Source organism: Vidua macroura, chromosome 5 (assembly GCF_024509145.1).
Source record: "Vidua macroura isolate BioBank_ID:100142 chromosome 5, ASM2450914v1, whole genome shotgun sequence".
Taxonomy (NCBI): domain Eukaryota; kingdom Metazoa; phylum Chordata; class Aves; order Passeriformes; family Viduidae; genus Vidua; species Vidua macroura.
Window position 1 is genome coordinate 4,553,267 of NC_071575.1, and position 16,593 is coordinate 4,569,859.

The 16,593-nt window shown below is 39.3% G+C and overlaps 1 protein-coding gene across 2 annotated transcripts in view; it reads right to left on the minus strand.

The window, feature by feature from the left end:
- ERC1 (ELKS/RAB6-interacting/CAST family member 1) overlaps positions 1-16,593 on the minus strand; it is a 271,097-nt gene that overhangs the window by 19,570 nt on the left and 234,934 nt on the right. For both annotated transcript variants that reach the window (XM_053978014.1, XM_053978013.1), the window contains one exon: positions 6,756-6,857. In XM_053978014.1, the coding sequence (XP_053833989.1) occupies positions 6,756-6,857 (102 nt within the window). The remainder of the gene's footprint in view (positions 1-6,755; positions 6,858-16,593) is intronic.

Sequence of the window (16,593 nt, forward strand, 5' to 3'; positions counted from 1 at the left end):
GGGCTCGATTCTTTTTCTAACATTGTTCATCTCCCCTCTCTCTCCATTTCTTTCCTCCTAACTGACAACTAAAAGGGCTTGGCTGCAGCTGCTCGTCCTCTGTCTCTGAGTGTCCTGTCTAGGAGTGCCAGAGCTCAGAATAACTGGGAGATAGCAGAGACTATCACACAAACTGCTAGAACAACTCTTCTGGAAGTGAGAAACAATAATGTTTGAGTGCAGAATTCCTACTTGCTACAAAGACCAAGCCACTAGTAGAAGATTATGTTCAGCTGCAAATCAAAAGAGAAAATAAGACACAGACCTGGCATAATCTCATCTGGCAGAAATGAATGATGGCCTTTTTGCAATTGTTTTGCTGAAAAGCACAAATCTCTACAAAAAGAAACCAGCCATCTGTTTTGAATGTTTTAGACACTAAGTATCTACTTGTATTCTTCTTTGATCTGTAAGAATAATAGGAAGACAGTGATACAGTCCAGTTGCACCTCTGTTGTGAGTGTTTAATTCATCCCAGAGCTGCAGATTACAAAATTCCATTTGGAAATCTTAGTTTTATCATTCTGGGATCAGAAAGAAGATGAACAATGTATGAAGATCAGTTCTTTTGTGTTCATAGGTATAACATTCCTGGACAGAGAATACATTCTTCTAACAGAAATTAGTTATTAGCCAGCAAAATAACAGGTTAAAAAAAAAAAAAAAAGCTAGCAGAAGAATTGTTCTCCAAAAGAAGAAAAGGACCAGGAGCAGAAGCTGACTTTGTCTCAAGGAAAGCATTCTTCTCTAACTCTCCTAAGGATCTCCATCTTATTTGAGTGCATCACATTAGGGCTCTTACTAAAAGGTTGCCCATCCAAAAAGGGGGAGTGAAGGACCCTGATTGTCACCAATATGACAGAACAAATACAGCCTCTCTCTCTCTCTCTCTGTCAGGACATGTTTAAGTAATGTAAGATTATCTCATGTAGCTGCCTTCAAATTCTGCACAGGGTATGTCTCCAAGGCAAGCACAAGACACTTTCAACGTTTTTACAGACCTGGATGAAGAATTGTAATAATATCATTATTACACTAAACAATTAGTTTGTAGATTTTTAGAGAGGGGAAGAAATAACTCTTCAGAAGACAAGAGATGACAGTAAAGAACAAGAGACAGTGGTCTAAAGAGCTTTAACCAGCATGCTGGAATGGCAGCTCCTTGAAAATATGGGTTATTTTCCCTTTTCTTGGGAAGGAATAGGATCTTGGAAAAAAAGGTAAGAAGTAGTAATAGAGTCAAATACAAATCGAACGCAATTTCAGGAACAATTTCAAAATGAAGTATTAGAATCACCATCATATCGCTTTAACAAGACAATTTCCAAATATCACACAGTAATAATACCTAGCACTTATACAGCATTTTTCCCAAGCAGAACTTACACTTTTACAAAAACTCATTTACAATTAGAACTCATTTTACAATTAGAGAATTTGAGACAAGGAGAAAGAGAACAAGTGAGTGGTTGGAGACGATGCCAGGAAAGAATTTATCTTCTGAATTGTGGTCTAGTACTGTGTCCATTAAATTACAATGTAATATGAGTCAGGCATGAAGGCCTGGTGGTTTTGACCATTTTGAATGATCTAACAATTAAAAAGAACAGACTGAAAATAAATCTAGTCAAAAGGCTTATGAGGTCACAGTGTAGTGAGTGACAATACTGAGAACTTCAAAAGTGTGACAGCAGGACAAGCAGTTCTGTACAAAATGTGTATTGTGGAGAGAAGATCACATTTATGTAGTGAATGAGCAACTGTGTAATTTAAACATGGAACTCATCTTGAAAAACTATTTGCTTCACTAAAAGAAATCAGCATCAAATATTGTAGAAAAAAAAAAAAATCAATGTTCTCTTCAAACTTCCCGAAGTACAGACACTTTTAGTGTTGTAGTGATCCCAATGAAAACTTCATATAGTTTGACTGCTCTGGCAAAGGTGCCTTGAGATGAGCCAAATATTTTCCTGTAATGACTTACCCCCTCCTTCCACCACAGACATCACCTCTGAAATCTGAAGTGTTAAATTTTGTGAGTGCCTTCAGTACTCAGCTCACAATGCCTACTGCTCCTGAGATAAAATCTGTCAAACTCAAGTATTGAAGAAAAATGTCACCAAGAGCCTTTCTGTCTTACAATATTTTTATGGTAATAGGGATTGCCAATATTTTAATCGTCTTGAAATATCCCCATTTTTATGTACTCCAGTTCCATGCTAGCTCTTTGGCATTCTACTGTTGCTCTAATAAGCATAATAATACTTTTCAATTAATGAGTGGATGAAGCAGATTTCTGAACCACACCCACATTTTCTCCCATTTTAGGTAGCATAGCTGTGCTTCACAAGACAACTGGATGAACTGAGTAGCTTGGGAAATCTCTGTATGGAAGCTTTGCTTCTACTTCCCCCACATGGCACACACCTGGCACAAATTTACAAGGAGATAAACCCACATACACACCTATCCTTTTGCATGTATTAGATCTCTTAGAGTGTAAATTCATATTATTCTTGATAAAAGCAAGTGATAACTAATTAAGCTATTGACCAGAGCAGTTTAGCATTTGAGAAAGACCAAAGAGCATCCTCGTGTGAAATCACACTGGAATTGACTTGGATGTAGAGCTCCATCTGGGGAATAAAAGGAGTCATAAGAAATTCAGACAGCAAGAAAACGAGCCAAGTGAAAAACGCTAGGAAAAACGATTTCAGGATGAAAGATGGTATTTACATTGAACTATAAACTGAAATGTAAACTACCATCCTCAGAAATTACAGGGAGGGTGCATATGTTTATGAACAGTGATCCATTTCAGGGGAGCTCTATCTGATAATGCTGTCATGTACAGAATTGGCATAATTAAATATTAAATTCAGTCAATTCCAGAATGCTGGAGGGGAAAAGCCTTAAGACCTGAACCATAAAAATAAAATAAAGTAGTTAACTATTTTACACAGTTTTTTGGTCTCCATTTAATCTTTAGTATTGACTGGAGGCGATTGCATCCACAGACCTGAAGGAACTTTAAAAAACAAACTCACTGCCAAGTCCTATGCTATTAGTTACATTTTATCATTGTAATACATAAATTTCATTTAACACATGGAGGTTAGGGACTCTCTAACTTAGCTTTTACAAAGAGAATAAGGACTTTTTTTTTTTTTTAATGAACGTGGAGTATCACAGTAAAAACATGTACTCTGTTGGGAATAACTGGCTTGGGAAGCATCCATCACCTTTATACCTTCCCTGCTGATGTATGCACGACAATGACGAGGCTGACAAGTTTCTCTGATGAGATGTGTGGAAGACAAGGCTGCTGGCTAACTCATTATTTTGACTGGGATATTCTGTAACAGCTTTCCTGAGGAAAGTGCCTCAAAGTGGAGAAATAAACTATTTTTAATGTCAACCACACATTAATTCAGAAAACTGTGAAAAACCATACTCTTAGCACAGTTGCATTCTCTTTCTCAGTGTTTTCTACACAAAACTCCATGTTTGCTCCAGAAGGAAAATCAGAATTATTCCTACCTTCACAGTGAGTGTCCTCTTCCTTTTCATCACTTACTTACCTGATGTCCCCTGTTTAATTTCTGTGCTTCAGCTGATCTTTACAATCATCATCTCTAAAACTTTTAACAACATACACGAGCGCACAACCATTGCAAGAGCGGTGATTCAAAGAGAATGTGAAATCAACAGTGAGTGGAAATTAATGAAGCACTTCATCAATTTGTCCACTAAAGAGATTTTCTCAGCTCAAACCCCAAGGCATGAAATTCAAGTTTGACACTGCCACAGTTGGATTAAATTTTTCAGGTGGTTGGCTTGAAAAGAGGGATTTGATCTATACAGTCAGACTGTAAGTCTGCAGTTAATTGAGCAAGTGCAAGAGATGAGAGTGACTTATTCTCTCATGAATGTTTTACAAGTCTAATACAAAGCAAAAATTTTAAGAAATGCAAGGGTCCAAGATTTCCACAGAAATTTTCAGTTTTCTTTCAAATAACTGATATGAAAAAAATCAGATTCTTAGGAAAAAAGTGCACAGAAACTGACATGAAATATTTTTTACTTAAAAGGATAAGTGAAGAAGGAAAAAGTTTCATACAGATTTTAAAATACTGTCAGAATACTGTCCTTTAAAATACTTCAAGTACTTCAGAGAAATACCTTCTGCTTTAAAACTGATACTCCAAGGCAGAAATGAATTCTGTGTACTGTAGTGTAATAATCAGTACTTGACTCCTGGCCAGTAAGAGGTTTTTTTGCTAAAGAATAGGCATGAGGAGAGAGGCTCTGTCCTCTGTCCTGTCTTCCCTTTTGGAAATGGGCGCTGTTGTGGGGACAATTTGACAGCACAAAAGAAAAAATTGTGGACATGGACACAGAGAAACAAAACGTACTTTAAATGAAAAACAGCTCCTAATTTCTCCCCCACTGTTTTGAAACAATGAGGGAGATGGAAGGCAGAGAGGAAGGTAAAGGGGATATTCCTCTTACATTTCACATTTATAGACAATTCATACTCCTAGTCCATCTAGAGAATCCTGTATTGTGAGTTGATAAGTATCTGTGACTGGTTAGGTCAGCGTGCACGGCAGCAATCTCTGCAGCAGATCTCAACATGCTTAAAACCTTCAGAAGGAACATTATCTTCAGGAGGAACATTATCCTCGAGCAAATTCTTTACAAACCAGAATTGAAAAAGCACACAGAGGTTTGGCTACGGCGCAAACTGCTTTGAAAAAGAATCCGACTGAAAACGTTTCCTCCATGAAGTCAATGATAAATGATATGAAAGACATTTCCTGTCCTCTCGTACTTGCACAGAAACTCAATTACATGCCCTGGAAAGTTCTCCCCGCAGCACGGTGGAACAACGACAGGATGATTAGAAGAAGAAAATCACAAAGTGCACATAAACACACGAGAAACACCCTCATGCAGGGAACATGGAAGCAAGGGGAGGGAGCACAGCCAGGTTTCACAAAGCACAGGAGTGAGGTGTGGGAGTGACTGTCAGAAATTCTTCTATTGGCAGGAGAGGTTGGTTCTCACCGTTCTGAACAAAATGGCTGAGCTAAGAGCATCTGACTGGTTATGCCCAAATACCCTCCTCCTCATCCTAGAGGTGCACAGGTGGCAATGGGAGGAAAGCCCCAGAGCAGCATGGGAATGAAATAAAGAGTTGGTTAGTATTTAAAGCACATAAAGTACAAACAGCAGTACAAAGTGTTTCAATTCCTTATGCAGTATTCTGAGCTACCTTGAGGCACAGCTTTCTTTGCTCCCTTGTAGGCTTTGTCAGCTTTCAAAATGCCCCTTTGCAAAGGGGAAGTGCAGTCAGAGCCTCCTCCCACCCACTCTCTTCCCTACTGCCCTTCCCTGTGAGGCCTTTGCAAGAATTCCTGTAAATGTCTAAATTTTATTTCGTTTTTACATGTTATCTTTTCAATTTCATCTGTGAATGCTATGCTGCCTTCATTTGCAAGCATGTACTAGAGTTACATGCTGGAAATGGCTTCAGCTCTCTGTAGACTTCAGTGTAGAAACAACAGATATTCTAACATTTGCACCAAATTAAGATTAAGAAATCCATTTAATTTTCAGTATTAACAATTTCACTCTCCTGAAAAAGGAGAGTGAAACACCAACATCTTCCAAAAACACCGCAGTAAATTCAAGCCAGTCAACATACAGTGGAGGAAGGTATTAAATTAAGATGCAAAGGGAAGTTCTCTTGAAAATCAGAGTTTTTCTGTTTGTTTGATTGTAGATACTCCTTGTTTTCCGATGCAGACATGCAAGGAGATGTTTCAAGATCTATTTTTGCAGGGTGAATAAGGAATTGGCTTTTGCCTTTTTCCTCGTGTACCTTACTCATTATTTCTGTGTATCACCAAGCTGGCACTTAAAGCTCTAGAGAGATATGCTTCCCTTCATATCTCACCAATTTCTACATGAGTCAGAGGGCAAGAGAAGCATTCCTTCACTCTGTCGAGGCAGTGATTAATGATGGCTAATATTTTAATTAAACTGCAGTGGATGAGATTACAACATGGGATGTGCAATTATGTTGGCATTTTCTGTGCTACCCAAGGGATGGTTAATCTCTCTAATACTTATCAAGTACATGGCTGTGCTCTGCAAATGCCACAGGAGGCTCCTCACTTTGGAGATGGTAAATTGATTTTCCTTCAGTTCATGGCCCATTGAGTTTGTGAGGGAGCAGTCTGTGCTCATTTGGCACCGAGGCCGGGATTTCCTCGTGGGAAATGAAGGGAACTGCTCGTATGCAATCCACAGATCAGAAAGCTGATCCTGGAGCATGGTTTCCTGCTACTGAAGACAAGAAACAGTCCTGGGCACTCCACACACTCAAGCAGTAAACCCGAGCTACTAAAATCTCAATGTGTCATACAGGACTCGAGTCTCGCATTTTAGGAGAAAGTTTTTGTTCCTTTTCAATGTGCCTCCTCCTCTCCACCCACCTAACAACAGCTTGGTACCAGGAACTGTTCATTCAGGAGCTCTGCACAAAGCCAACACAACAGCAACACTCAGTTCTGGTTTATAACTGCATTCTGGAATGCTGCTTTTGTTCCAAGGTACTGCAAGCATGTCAGGGAAAACTATTTATGACACAAAATCATCAGCCCTCACGGTAAAAATTACGTTAAAAACAAAAAAGAGAGAGACATTACCTGGTCAGGGGAGGGTTTGTGGTTGGTTTGGTTGGAATGGGATGAGGATTTGAGGTGGTCATCCTCATAGTTGTCAGCCATCAGCTTCATACGGTTCTGAGTCTATTTAAAAAAGCAAGAAAAAAGAATCTCAGTCTACCTTCTAATGTTATCATGGGGACTAAAGGGAACAAGGCATTTATACAAGTGCATATCCAAAATCCATTCATGGGGGAAAAAAAGACACATGCCTAGACATCAGTTGGTATTACCACAGAGAACTGGTAAAAACTGTGGAGACACACTCCAACCCATTCCCTTTAAGGCTAAATCAGTTGTGCAATTAAGTGCATCATCTGACTCGTACCTACTAAAAATTGTGCTGTACAAGAAATTAATTTCTTCTTAGAGATGCTTGGGATTATGGTTCAAACACCAGCTTGGAGAGTAATTCAGTGAAAACATGAGTTAGGTGTCCCTAAGTCAATTAAAAAACCCCCAGTGAAGCCCTCAGAAAGTATTCAGTTTTAAAAAACCAAAAACTAAACAAGCTGAACATAGGTTATTCCTTAAGAACTCCATCCAGTACAATTTGCAAATCAGTTTTCAATTGATATATCAAAGAACAGAAAAATTCTGAGGCTGGTCAGAAAAATGTTAATTATACAAAAGCCATCCTGTGAGGAAATTAAAAAGTTAATAAATAGATATTGGGAAAGAAAAAGTATCATAATGAAGGCTTATAAAATTGGAACCTGGACACAGTCAAGTAAAGAATTAGCAAAGTATGAAACAAGTTTTTTTGTTTTCTTCAACTTCTTAGGAAATTTCCAGTTCCAGAAGAGATAGGATTTTGAAAAACACACTGTAGAGAATAAATTATCTAAGAATAAATGGAATTTAACAATACCATTCTAGGTAAGCAATTGCAAAGAACATTAAAATACATTACCTGGCTGTGTCTGCAAAGGAGAATGTTAGTTAGATAAAGCCCTTTTAACAGACTACCCTGAAATGAGGTCCCTGAACACCTACAAACACAAACAAATAAGGAAAGAAATGCACCTGGAAGAGTGTCCTGGGCTCACAAAGGCCATTCAGGCAGCAATGATACTCTGTGGGCAGCCAAAAGGGATGGGTGAGGGTCTTGCAGAGCCAAGTGCTGCCTCCCTTTGCATTATCTGGGTGCCAGGGTCATTGGGAGCTCACACATGGAGCGGCCCCAGGACTGAGAGATGGCATCTCTCCTGCCAGCTCAGAAGGCACAAAGCTCCCCACTTTGAGCTTTGTGAAATTTTGTATTCTAAGGAAATCTAAAGACTACCCTGACCTACACTGGATATGATACAGAGCAAATTATCTACAGCTAGACATATGAAATCATCAGCTATGCACTAAAATTAAATGTCTTAAATGAAAGCTCAAAGCTGATAGAAATGCCAGCTGTTGATTCAATCCCTTCATAATTCCATGGTTTCTCACTGAAAGCTCTAAGTTTCATGAGCATCTCAAAGCTAGAGAATGCAGATTCTACTTGTCTCTATTCAGATCATGAGAGAGAAGGTCCAGGGTTTGAATCTGGATTTGATTTTATTTTGGAATAATTTAACAAAAGCTCACAGTAAATTGAGCTTAAGCAATGTCATCATGCAAAATTTTTTTATTGTTTGCTCTGCTTTGTCAAGCAAGTTCTGAATTCCAAGTCTGACTCATCATTCATAAATCACTACTTGAAACATGCTACATTAATCCTTAAACAACCAGTTTATTGTAAAGGCACTTTCTTAATATTTATTATTTTTATTACATTTAAGGTTGTCTCTTCAACAGTTTCTTCTTTGCAATGAGAACAATTGATTTTAAATCATTTCACATTTCCTTGGAAATTTATTGTTTTGATAATAAATAATGAATTGTTACATGACTTTCAGTGCGTGTGTGTGTGTGTGTGTGAAGAAAAGCTATTGAAACCCAGATGTTTAGCAGAATGCTAGTACAGCACATTAACTTTCCTGAGAGAAAAGAAACCCAAACTATGTTAGCTGGTAGGGGTAGAGAAGAATATAAACACTGCAGAGAAGCCAGACTGGGTCAGGCTGGAAGGGACCACAGTGGGTCATCTGCTCCCACCTCCCTGCTCGAGCAGGGCCATCCCAGAGCACATGGCACAGGATTGCCTCCAGAGGGTTCTGGAATATCCCCAGTGAGGGAGACTCCACAGCCTCTCTGGACAATCTGTTCCAGGGCTTGGTCACCTGCACAGTAAAGAAAGTTCTTCCTCATGTTCAGGTGGAACTTCTGTGCATCAGTTTCTGCTCATGGCCTCCTGTCCTATTGCTCAGCACCACCAAGAAGAGCTTGGTCCAAGAGCTTGGTCCATCCTCTGACACCCTTCCTGCACACACTGACAGATGTTGTTAAGGCCTCCTCTCATTTGTCTCTTCTTGAGGCTGAACAGGCTCAGCTCCCTCAGCCTGTCCTCGTAAGAGAGATGCTCCAATCCTTTCATTATGTTTGTCACTCTCCACTGGACACACTCCAGCAGCTCTGTGTCCCTCTTGTCCTGAGAAGCCCAGAGCTGGACACAGCACTCCAGGTGTGGCCTCACTAGTGGAGAGGATCACCCCCATGCTGCTGGCAGTGCTCTTCCTAATGCACCCCAGGATACCCTTGGCCTTCCTGGCTTCCAGGACACACTGCTGGCTCATGGACAGCTTGTTGTCCACCAGGACCCCCAGGCCTTCTCCTCAGAGCTGCTTTCCAGCAGGTTGGCCCCACACCTTATCTCTGTCGAGCCTGGCTATGTCCCTGTCCCACTTCCAATCCAGTTTAAAGCCTCTCCATGAGCCCTGCTGAGTCCTGAGCTAAGATCCCTTTTCCCTTCTGATACAGGTGGGCCCCATTTGCTGCCAGCAAGCTCAGTGTTGTATAAATTCACCCATGATCAAAAACCACAAAATGCTGCTGTTTACACCACTCTTGAAGCCAGGTGTGCATCTGCATGGCTTTCCTGTTTCTTGCTCCATCATTCCCTGCAACTGGCAGCACAGAAGAGAACACAGCGTGTGCTGCAGATCCCTTGGCCAGTTTTCCCAAGGCTCTGAGGCCCCTCCTCACTGTCCTTATCCTTTTTGCTGGGACTTTGTTGCTGCCCACTCAGAAAACTGTAAGAAGGTAACAATCAGTGGCTGCACCAGGCTGGGCAGTTTCTTGGTGATGTCCCTTACCCAGGCCTCAGGGAAGCCACACACCTCCCTCTGGGTTGGGTCTGGTCAGCAAAAAGCACAGAGTGCCTCAGAGAGAATTCTGAAGTCAAACTGAAGAGGTCATGTACTTCTGTCACTTAAATTCAAGTAGAACCTACTATTAATAGTTGGCAGCAGGTATTGAGAAGTGGCTGATGGAATTGGTGTGGTTTAGCCTGGAAAAGAGGAGGCTTTTTAAAATTACTTGATAGGAGGTATAGAGGACATGAAGCAATTGGAGGGGATAGGACAGGAAATGACAGATGTAAAATGGAACACAGAAAATTCTCATTAGAGATCAGGGAAATTCTTTTCATAATGAGGTGCATCAAATGTCAGAACAGGCTGCCATGAGACAGTGGCATCTCCATCCTTGAAGACACTGAAAATGCAGCTGAACAAGGCCTTGAGCCAGCTGCTCTAATTAGTGATGCTCTCAGCTGGTGGCCAGACACAGAGGTCTACTCCGACCTAAAATATGCTGCAATTCTTATTATTTGGAATTTTCATCAGATCATTTGAGAGTTTCAAAGCTCAACTTTTCAGAAGAAGAGGGAGATAAGTTCTAAAATTCCTCTACTTGCCAAATATGGTTTAGTTGCTTAGCTCCATTACAGCCCTTTGAACATTTAAACCCAGAACAATCTCTGATGACAAGCCTATGGGATCAGTTCACCTAGAAGGACATTTTCTATGTTCTCTCTTTAATTCAACCTGACCTCTCACTGCAGCTGCTGTTCATTTAAGTGTGTGTGTGTGTTGTTTGTGGCAAGTCTTGGCAAGAAAATGCCAAAATTAGTATTGTGATTCCATTAAAGGAACTAATTTATGCATATATATTGGACTGGAATTAGGCAAAAATCAAAAGATGGAAGAAAAGCAGCTTATTTCCTGATAGATACCACTAAGAATAATTTTCCAAAATTTAAAGCCCAAGCAGTGTTGCAAATAAAATGTATAATATTATAATATTTTTACAATTATTTTTATATAAAACATAGAAATAAAGAGTTTCTGCTTAAGACTGGACTACTAATGACAAACTTTTACTTAGTAATTTAAAAAATAACTGTAAATATATGAACTGAGTTTTTCTCCTATTGCTCTTCCACGGGAAAAAAAGAATGTCCGAAAGGATGGAAATTTCTAGACCAAATGGCTGTTGTAATGATTTAAAAACAAACCGTTTACTTTTCTGTGGGGAACCACTCCAACATCCTGCAGTCCTGAGCTGGTTTGTCATGGTGCTATTATACAATCCTCTCCCACCTCATGAGGTTATGGCTCAGATCCTAGGGCAAGCAATTCTACATCACTGTGAAAAGTATGAACAACAAAGTGGTTTAACCACAGGGTCCTGTGAGAAAATAAATGAGCAGTGCAGACAAATCAGATGTGTCAGGAGTGCTTTTGTCTAAAACCTCCAGAGCTGTAAGCAGAACTAGCAATGATAGGAACCGGATGTCAGCTTCAGATTTTGCTTATAAAAAATACCATGTGCCCTGACAGGTATGTTCTTCAGGCATGTGCAGAAAAAATGCTGGAATGAAGAAAACTGGATAAAATTCCACAACTCAATAGGTTTTGTGATTTTTTTTTTTCAGAAGGTACCTTCATTTCACCTTTTTTTTTGGACGGATTTCATAAAATTACTCCTGGCCCTCCAATTATACCTTCCCCAAAGCCCCCACAGCTTGTCAAAGCCTTTAACAATGCTCTTCTTTTCTTCCAATAGTCACCATGCAAAGAACAGTCCCAAACCTTCATACTGGTGTAAATTCTCAAAATTACTCAAGAGCCACCACACAGCTCCTAGCTGAAAGCCAGGAATGACTGTGGAGGCCTTGGCTCTGCAGACCAAAGTCTATGAACTGCAGGTCTAAAGCAAAATATTTGCAAGGCTACTGCATCTAAAAAAACTCAACTTCCCCTGGTCATATACTGGACTTTAAAAATATCAGATCTTGCCCACCCCTCCATTTTTGCATCCCAGAATTTCTGCAGTTTTCCTTTTGCCTCTTTGATACAGTTGCTGCTAATGCCTTTTTTACTTCCTGTCATTATTTAAGTCTTTCTTTTTCCCTATCCCTTGCTACAGCAGGCAGTTATATTGAAAGAAAAAAGCACCAGGAGAAAACACAAGATAAATCTGTTTTAATCATGAATGTGAAATGTTCAGCATCAGAACTTCTTTAAACGTGCTCTCTTTGGTTGTTTCATGGTCCTGCCATGATTTCACTGTATTTTCATTACTTTTTTTCCCCTAGTTCACTTCTGCCTGTATTCTATAATCACTAAATGTTTGGGTAAACAAGGAAATTACCACAGTTAAACTAACATAACCAACACCTGAAAACTTTCATTGCAATCTGCACATGTACACTATTTTACTTGCCAAAACTGTAGCCATAGTTAATTTTTAAAGAATCACTCAGTTCCTCATTCATGGAAGTACTGCTTCAAAGCACTCTCTCACCTGTAGGTTCCTAAAAGTACTTTATTTTATGTTCACTGCCGGCCACACTGGTAGCTTGCTTGTGCACCTCAACACTAAAGACCAAATTAATTGATTTTATCACAGCTAAATTATTACATGAGAAAAACCAGAACTGCTGCTGATCCACAAAGTTTAGGGGAAAGTCAGAGACATACTCTGCAATACAGCTGGTAAAGCCTAGAGGAGTGCTGCCCAGATCTGACAAACTCTCTATTGTGGAATCCCACACATAAATTTGAAACCCACAGATATAACTACAGACATTGTTTATAATATATTTTACAGAATGTTTTCATTTGCAAGCTTGCACTAAGTTGTATGTTCTAATGAGAGTACATACCTTTCTTAAGCATTTCTGCAGGACAGCTATAGTGTTCTGGTAACCATTACCCTGGAAAACTTTTGAAACCATGCTTTATTCATGGGAATCACACATTTCTGTATCTCTAGAGAAGCTCTCTAAGAAGCAGCTCATGAGCTGTTGCACTCTCTCTGTTCTTCCAGTCTGCTTCTTATGCTCATTGCAGTAATTTACTCAAAGAGTTTGCATCAAGTCTGTTCTTCCACCATGAAACACAGCACAAACGATGACATCAGTGACTCCTTTCTAATTTTTTGTAGAATATTTGCGTGGGGTAATTTTGGTTTTGCTAACCAGTCTAAACAAGCTTTATTAATCCTTTAATGTAGAGTTTAGAAAAACCCACATTAAGTAAATATTAATATAATGACTGTACTTGTGACAAATGAGTATGTGGTGGAGGCAGTGTGTTGGTGCATTAAAGGAGTTATCCCATTTTAATCTGAGCAGAATGTTTCACTGGAAACATGAAAAAAGCAACAGTTCAGAAACATTTTTGTCGCTAATAACATTGAAATATAATGGAAAAACTTGGGTGATGTTCTTTCAAAGTGTGGGCCGAATTCACTATCTCTGAGAATTATGCACTTGTGAAGGCTTTTAGATAGTTCTTTTCTCCTTGTTAGAAACCTGCCGTGAGCCATAATCCCTGTTAATGTCCAACCAGCTCCCTGCTGGAATCTGGCTGTGAAAAACAGAGAAAGAATAATCCCTGTTACTGCCTGTTATTCGAATATGATGGCCTGCCTTGAGTTTATCTACACCTACCTTAAATGTACTACCTCCAGTCTATACCTACCCTAAATATACTACCTTGAGTCTATACTTAGAGCATTAGGACTCTGAGAGATTGTTTTAAGTGTTTAACTGTGCCCCCTTCCCACTCATGATACTTTATGGAAAGGGAGACACTTCTCAAATTTGTAAAGAGATGGCACACACTGAGTTGCCATCTTTGTAAAGTTTAAAATACACATCAGTAGTTAGGTTTGGCTTTCCTTTTGGCTATGTTTAAGATCAGCAACTGAGATTTCTCTATTAGCAGCACACCAGCACAAATTTCAAGTGCATGGACATGAAACCCATTCCCATTACTATGTTTCTGCACATGCAGGAGCCTGTGTTTTTGTGAGCCCAGCAAAGAGCCTGTGCAGCTGCTGGGGTTTGTCAAAGCCTGCAGGATTTAACACAGTTCTACCTGAGATGTTGCCTCTGCATTGGCTGCTGGCAATGTTCCAACAATATTACTTTAAAAGTGACTTTATCAGTCCAGCTAATTTCTGTGTTTAAAGATGTCATTTTCCTCTTCATCTCCCCACATGTGATAATTACTGAGAAGCTTCATCCTGAAGAATTCATACTCTACAAGCCTTTGAAGTAAACTAAAGGAGGCAGATCATCTAGATAGGGCATGCTCTGTGAGACTTGACATATGTAGACGTATGTGGATGGGATTAAAAATAAACTTGGAACTGAAATTTTCCCTGTACAAGAATGTGTCTCTTGGACTTAGCTCCTTAGGAGATGAACAAACTATGAAACCATGGAATTGCCCAGTGACCAATTTTATTTAAATCTATTGCTCTGATTCCTGACATGAAGAAAACCAGTAACACACAAAAAAAATCCAAACCAGATCTGTATTTGGGATTCCTTTTTGTGTTATACCATACAACCATCATAGTATATGTTTCTTTAGCTCTCTTTTACTCTTTTTAGAGATACCTCAAGATGTATTTTAAGATCAGTGGTAATAGAACTGCCTTTCTCAATTACTTGTTCCATAAAAGCTGGAACCTGCCCAGTCACAGGTTTGAAAGGGAACTAAAAATAAAAAATACCTCCTCTCATGGTTAACTACTCAGGAACCAGCCAAGTATGTTATTTCTTTGGCATCTTTCCACTGCATGTAAGGGTCTTAGGCAGAAATATCATTAAGGTGTGTCTTCCTGTATCTCAAAGATGTCTGAGGGAGTGCTGCAGTCTGAGGACATTTACAATCATACAGTAAAACTAATTTTTAGAGAATGGGTGGGCTATGCATCAAGAAATTACATTCAGGCAGCATCAGCAGGACAAATGGTAAACCACAACAACATCCCCAAAGAGTCCTGGATCTCTCACACAACAGATAACCCAAGAGATCATTGACTGAAATTGATCTGAAGACAGAACAGCAAACAAAATGAGCTGCTGTTTTCATTCTTAAGGTAAACTATGAGAACTGGTTATGTTCACATTCCATTTTTGAGCAGATTAAACCTCTAGGTTTAAAATAAGCAGGTATTTTCTGTGTTATGAGCTTGCCCTGTGGTGCAGTTAGGGCAAATCTCATCTTGATTCCACACCATGGAAGAGAAGGATCTTGCTGCAGAAGAGAATATAAGATCAATATCTTTTGCTGCCACACACCCTTAAAACAGAAAGGACTAACTGATTTAAATTAGCTTAACAACTCTTTTTTTTTTTTTTTTTGTTAAAGCATGCTGTTACATCTCCTCTCGGACTATTGTGCCATCTTCACTGCTTCTTTAATCAGTAAAGAAGCAATTTCTTTTGCAGACAGCATGGCTACACTTGAAGAGCATGTGAGTCCACTTTACTACCCTTCCATATTGACTGATGAAATCTGAGTGCTTTGGATTTGTATTCTCCATCTTCTAAGCATGGCCTTCAACTCATGTAACAATCTCTTTCTGCAGCCTGCCTCCCCCATGGTGTCTCCAGGCAAGAGTCAGCTGGGACCAGTGTATGTAAGTATGTTCTGAATGGCCAGCCATATGTGTGTGCTACAGCCAAATAAAATATAGCACAGCTCAATTCTCCTTGCCTTCCCCTGTGTGGGAGCTTTACTTTGGGCTCTTTTCGCCTCTACTCAGCTGTGCATGTTAATTAAGTTCCTATAAATCTACAAAAATCTTTGAGACTTCTTTTCCTCTGTCACATTTGGTTGAAAATGGTCAATAAATTAAAAGTTACTGGGTAGGAACTACAGCTCAGCTAAGCAGATGGATAGCACTGCTATTCAAGCTCCTCTTCTTTGGAGTCCAAACTAACATATTTTGTTGGAATTTTAAGAGTCTGGATATAGACTCTCAAGATATCCTTGCACTAAATGCTACACAGCAGTTGAATTTTTTGGTACATGCCTTTCTTTTCGATTCTGGGAGACTGACCTGCTACAAATTCTCAAGTGATCAGCAGCAAGCAAGCCTCTCATGATCATGTGTCTGATGAATGTTTAATAGATACAGTTTATTGTCTCTTTAATCTACTTTGATACTTACTACCAAAGACAAAGCACTTTAAGAAAAAGGTGAAATGCTACTTCTATAACAATGCAAAAGGAAATATCAGTCTTTGCCGCGGTCTTCATTAATCAAACTGCTGAAAACTTCTGATTGTACTTTCCCCCTTGCTCATTCTTCCCTTCTCACTGTGTATTTGTGCGTCCAAACTAAAAATTTAATCTTATGTTTTAGAGAATAATAGAAAAGCAAAGACAAAAAATGATGAGAGAAACAAGCTGAAATGTATTTTGGAGCATAAACTCTTCCTAAAAACTTTGATAGGTTGGTAGCGTCTTTTACAAAGCAAAATCTGAAAGGTATCTCAGGTTATGCTAAGGTTGAAATACATATCAACATTTCATTGATCTTGTGATTACTTTAAACTTGTGCAATTTAAGCATCAACACTAAGCACTACAGGTAAGGTTAGTCTTACAAAATCTATGCAAAATCTGAAGGCAAACCTT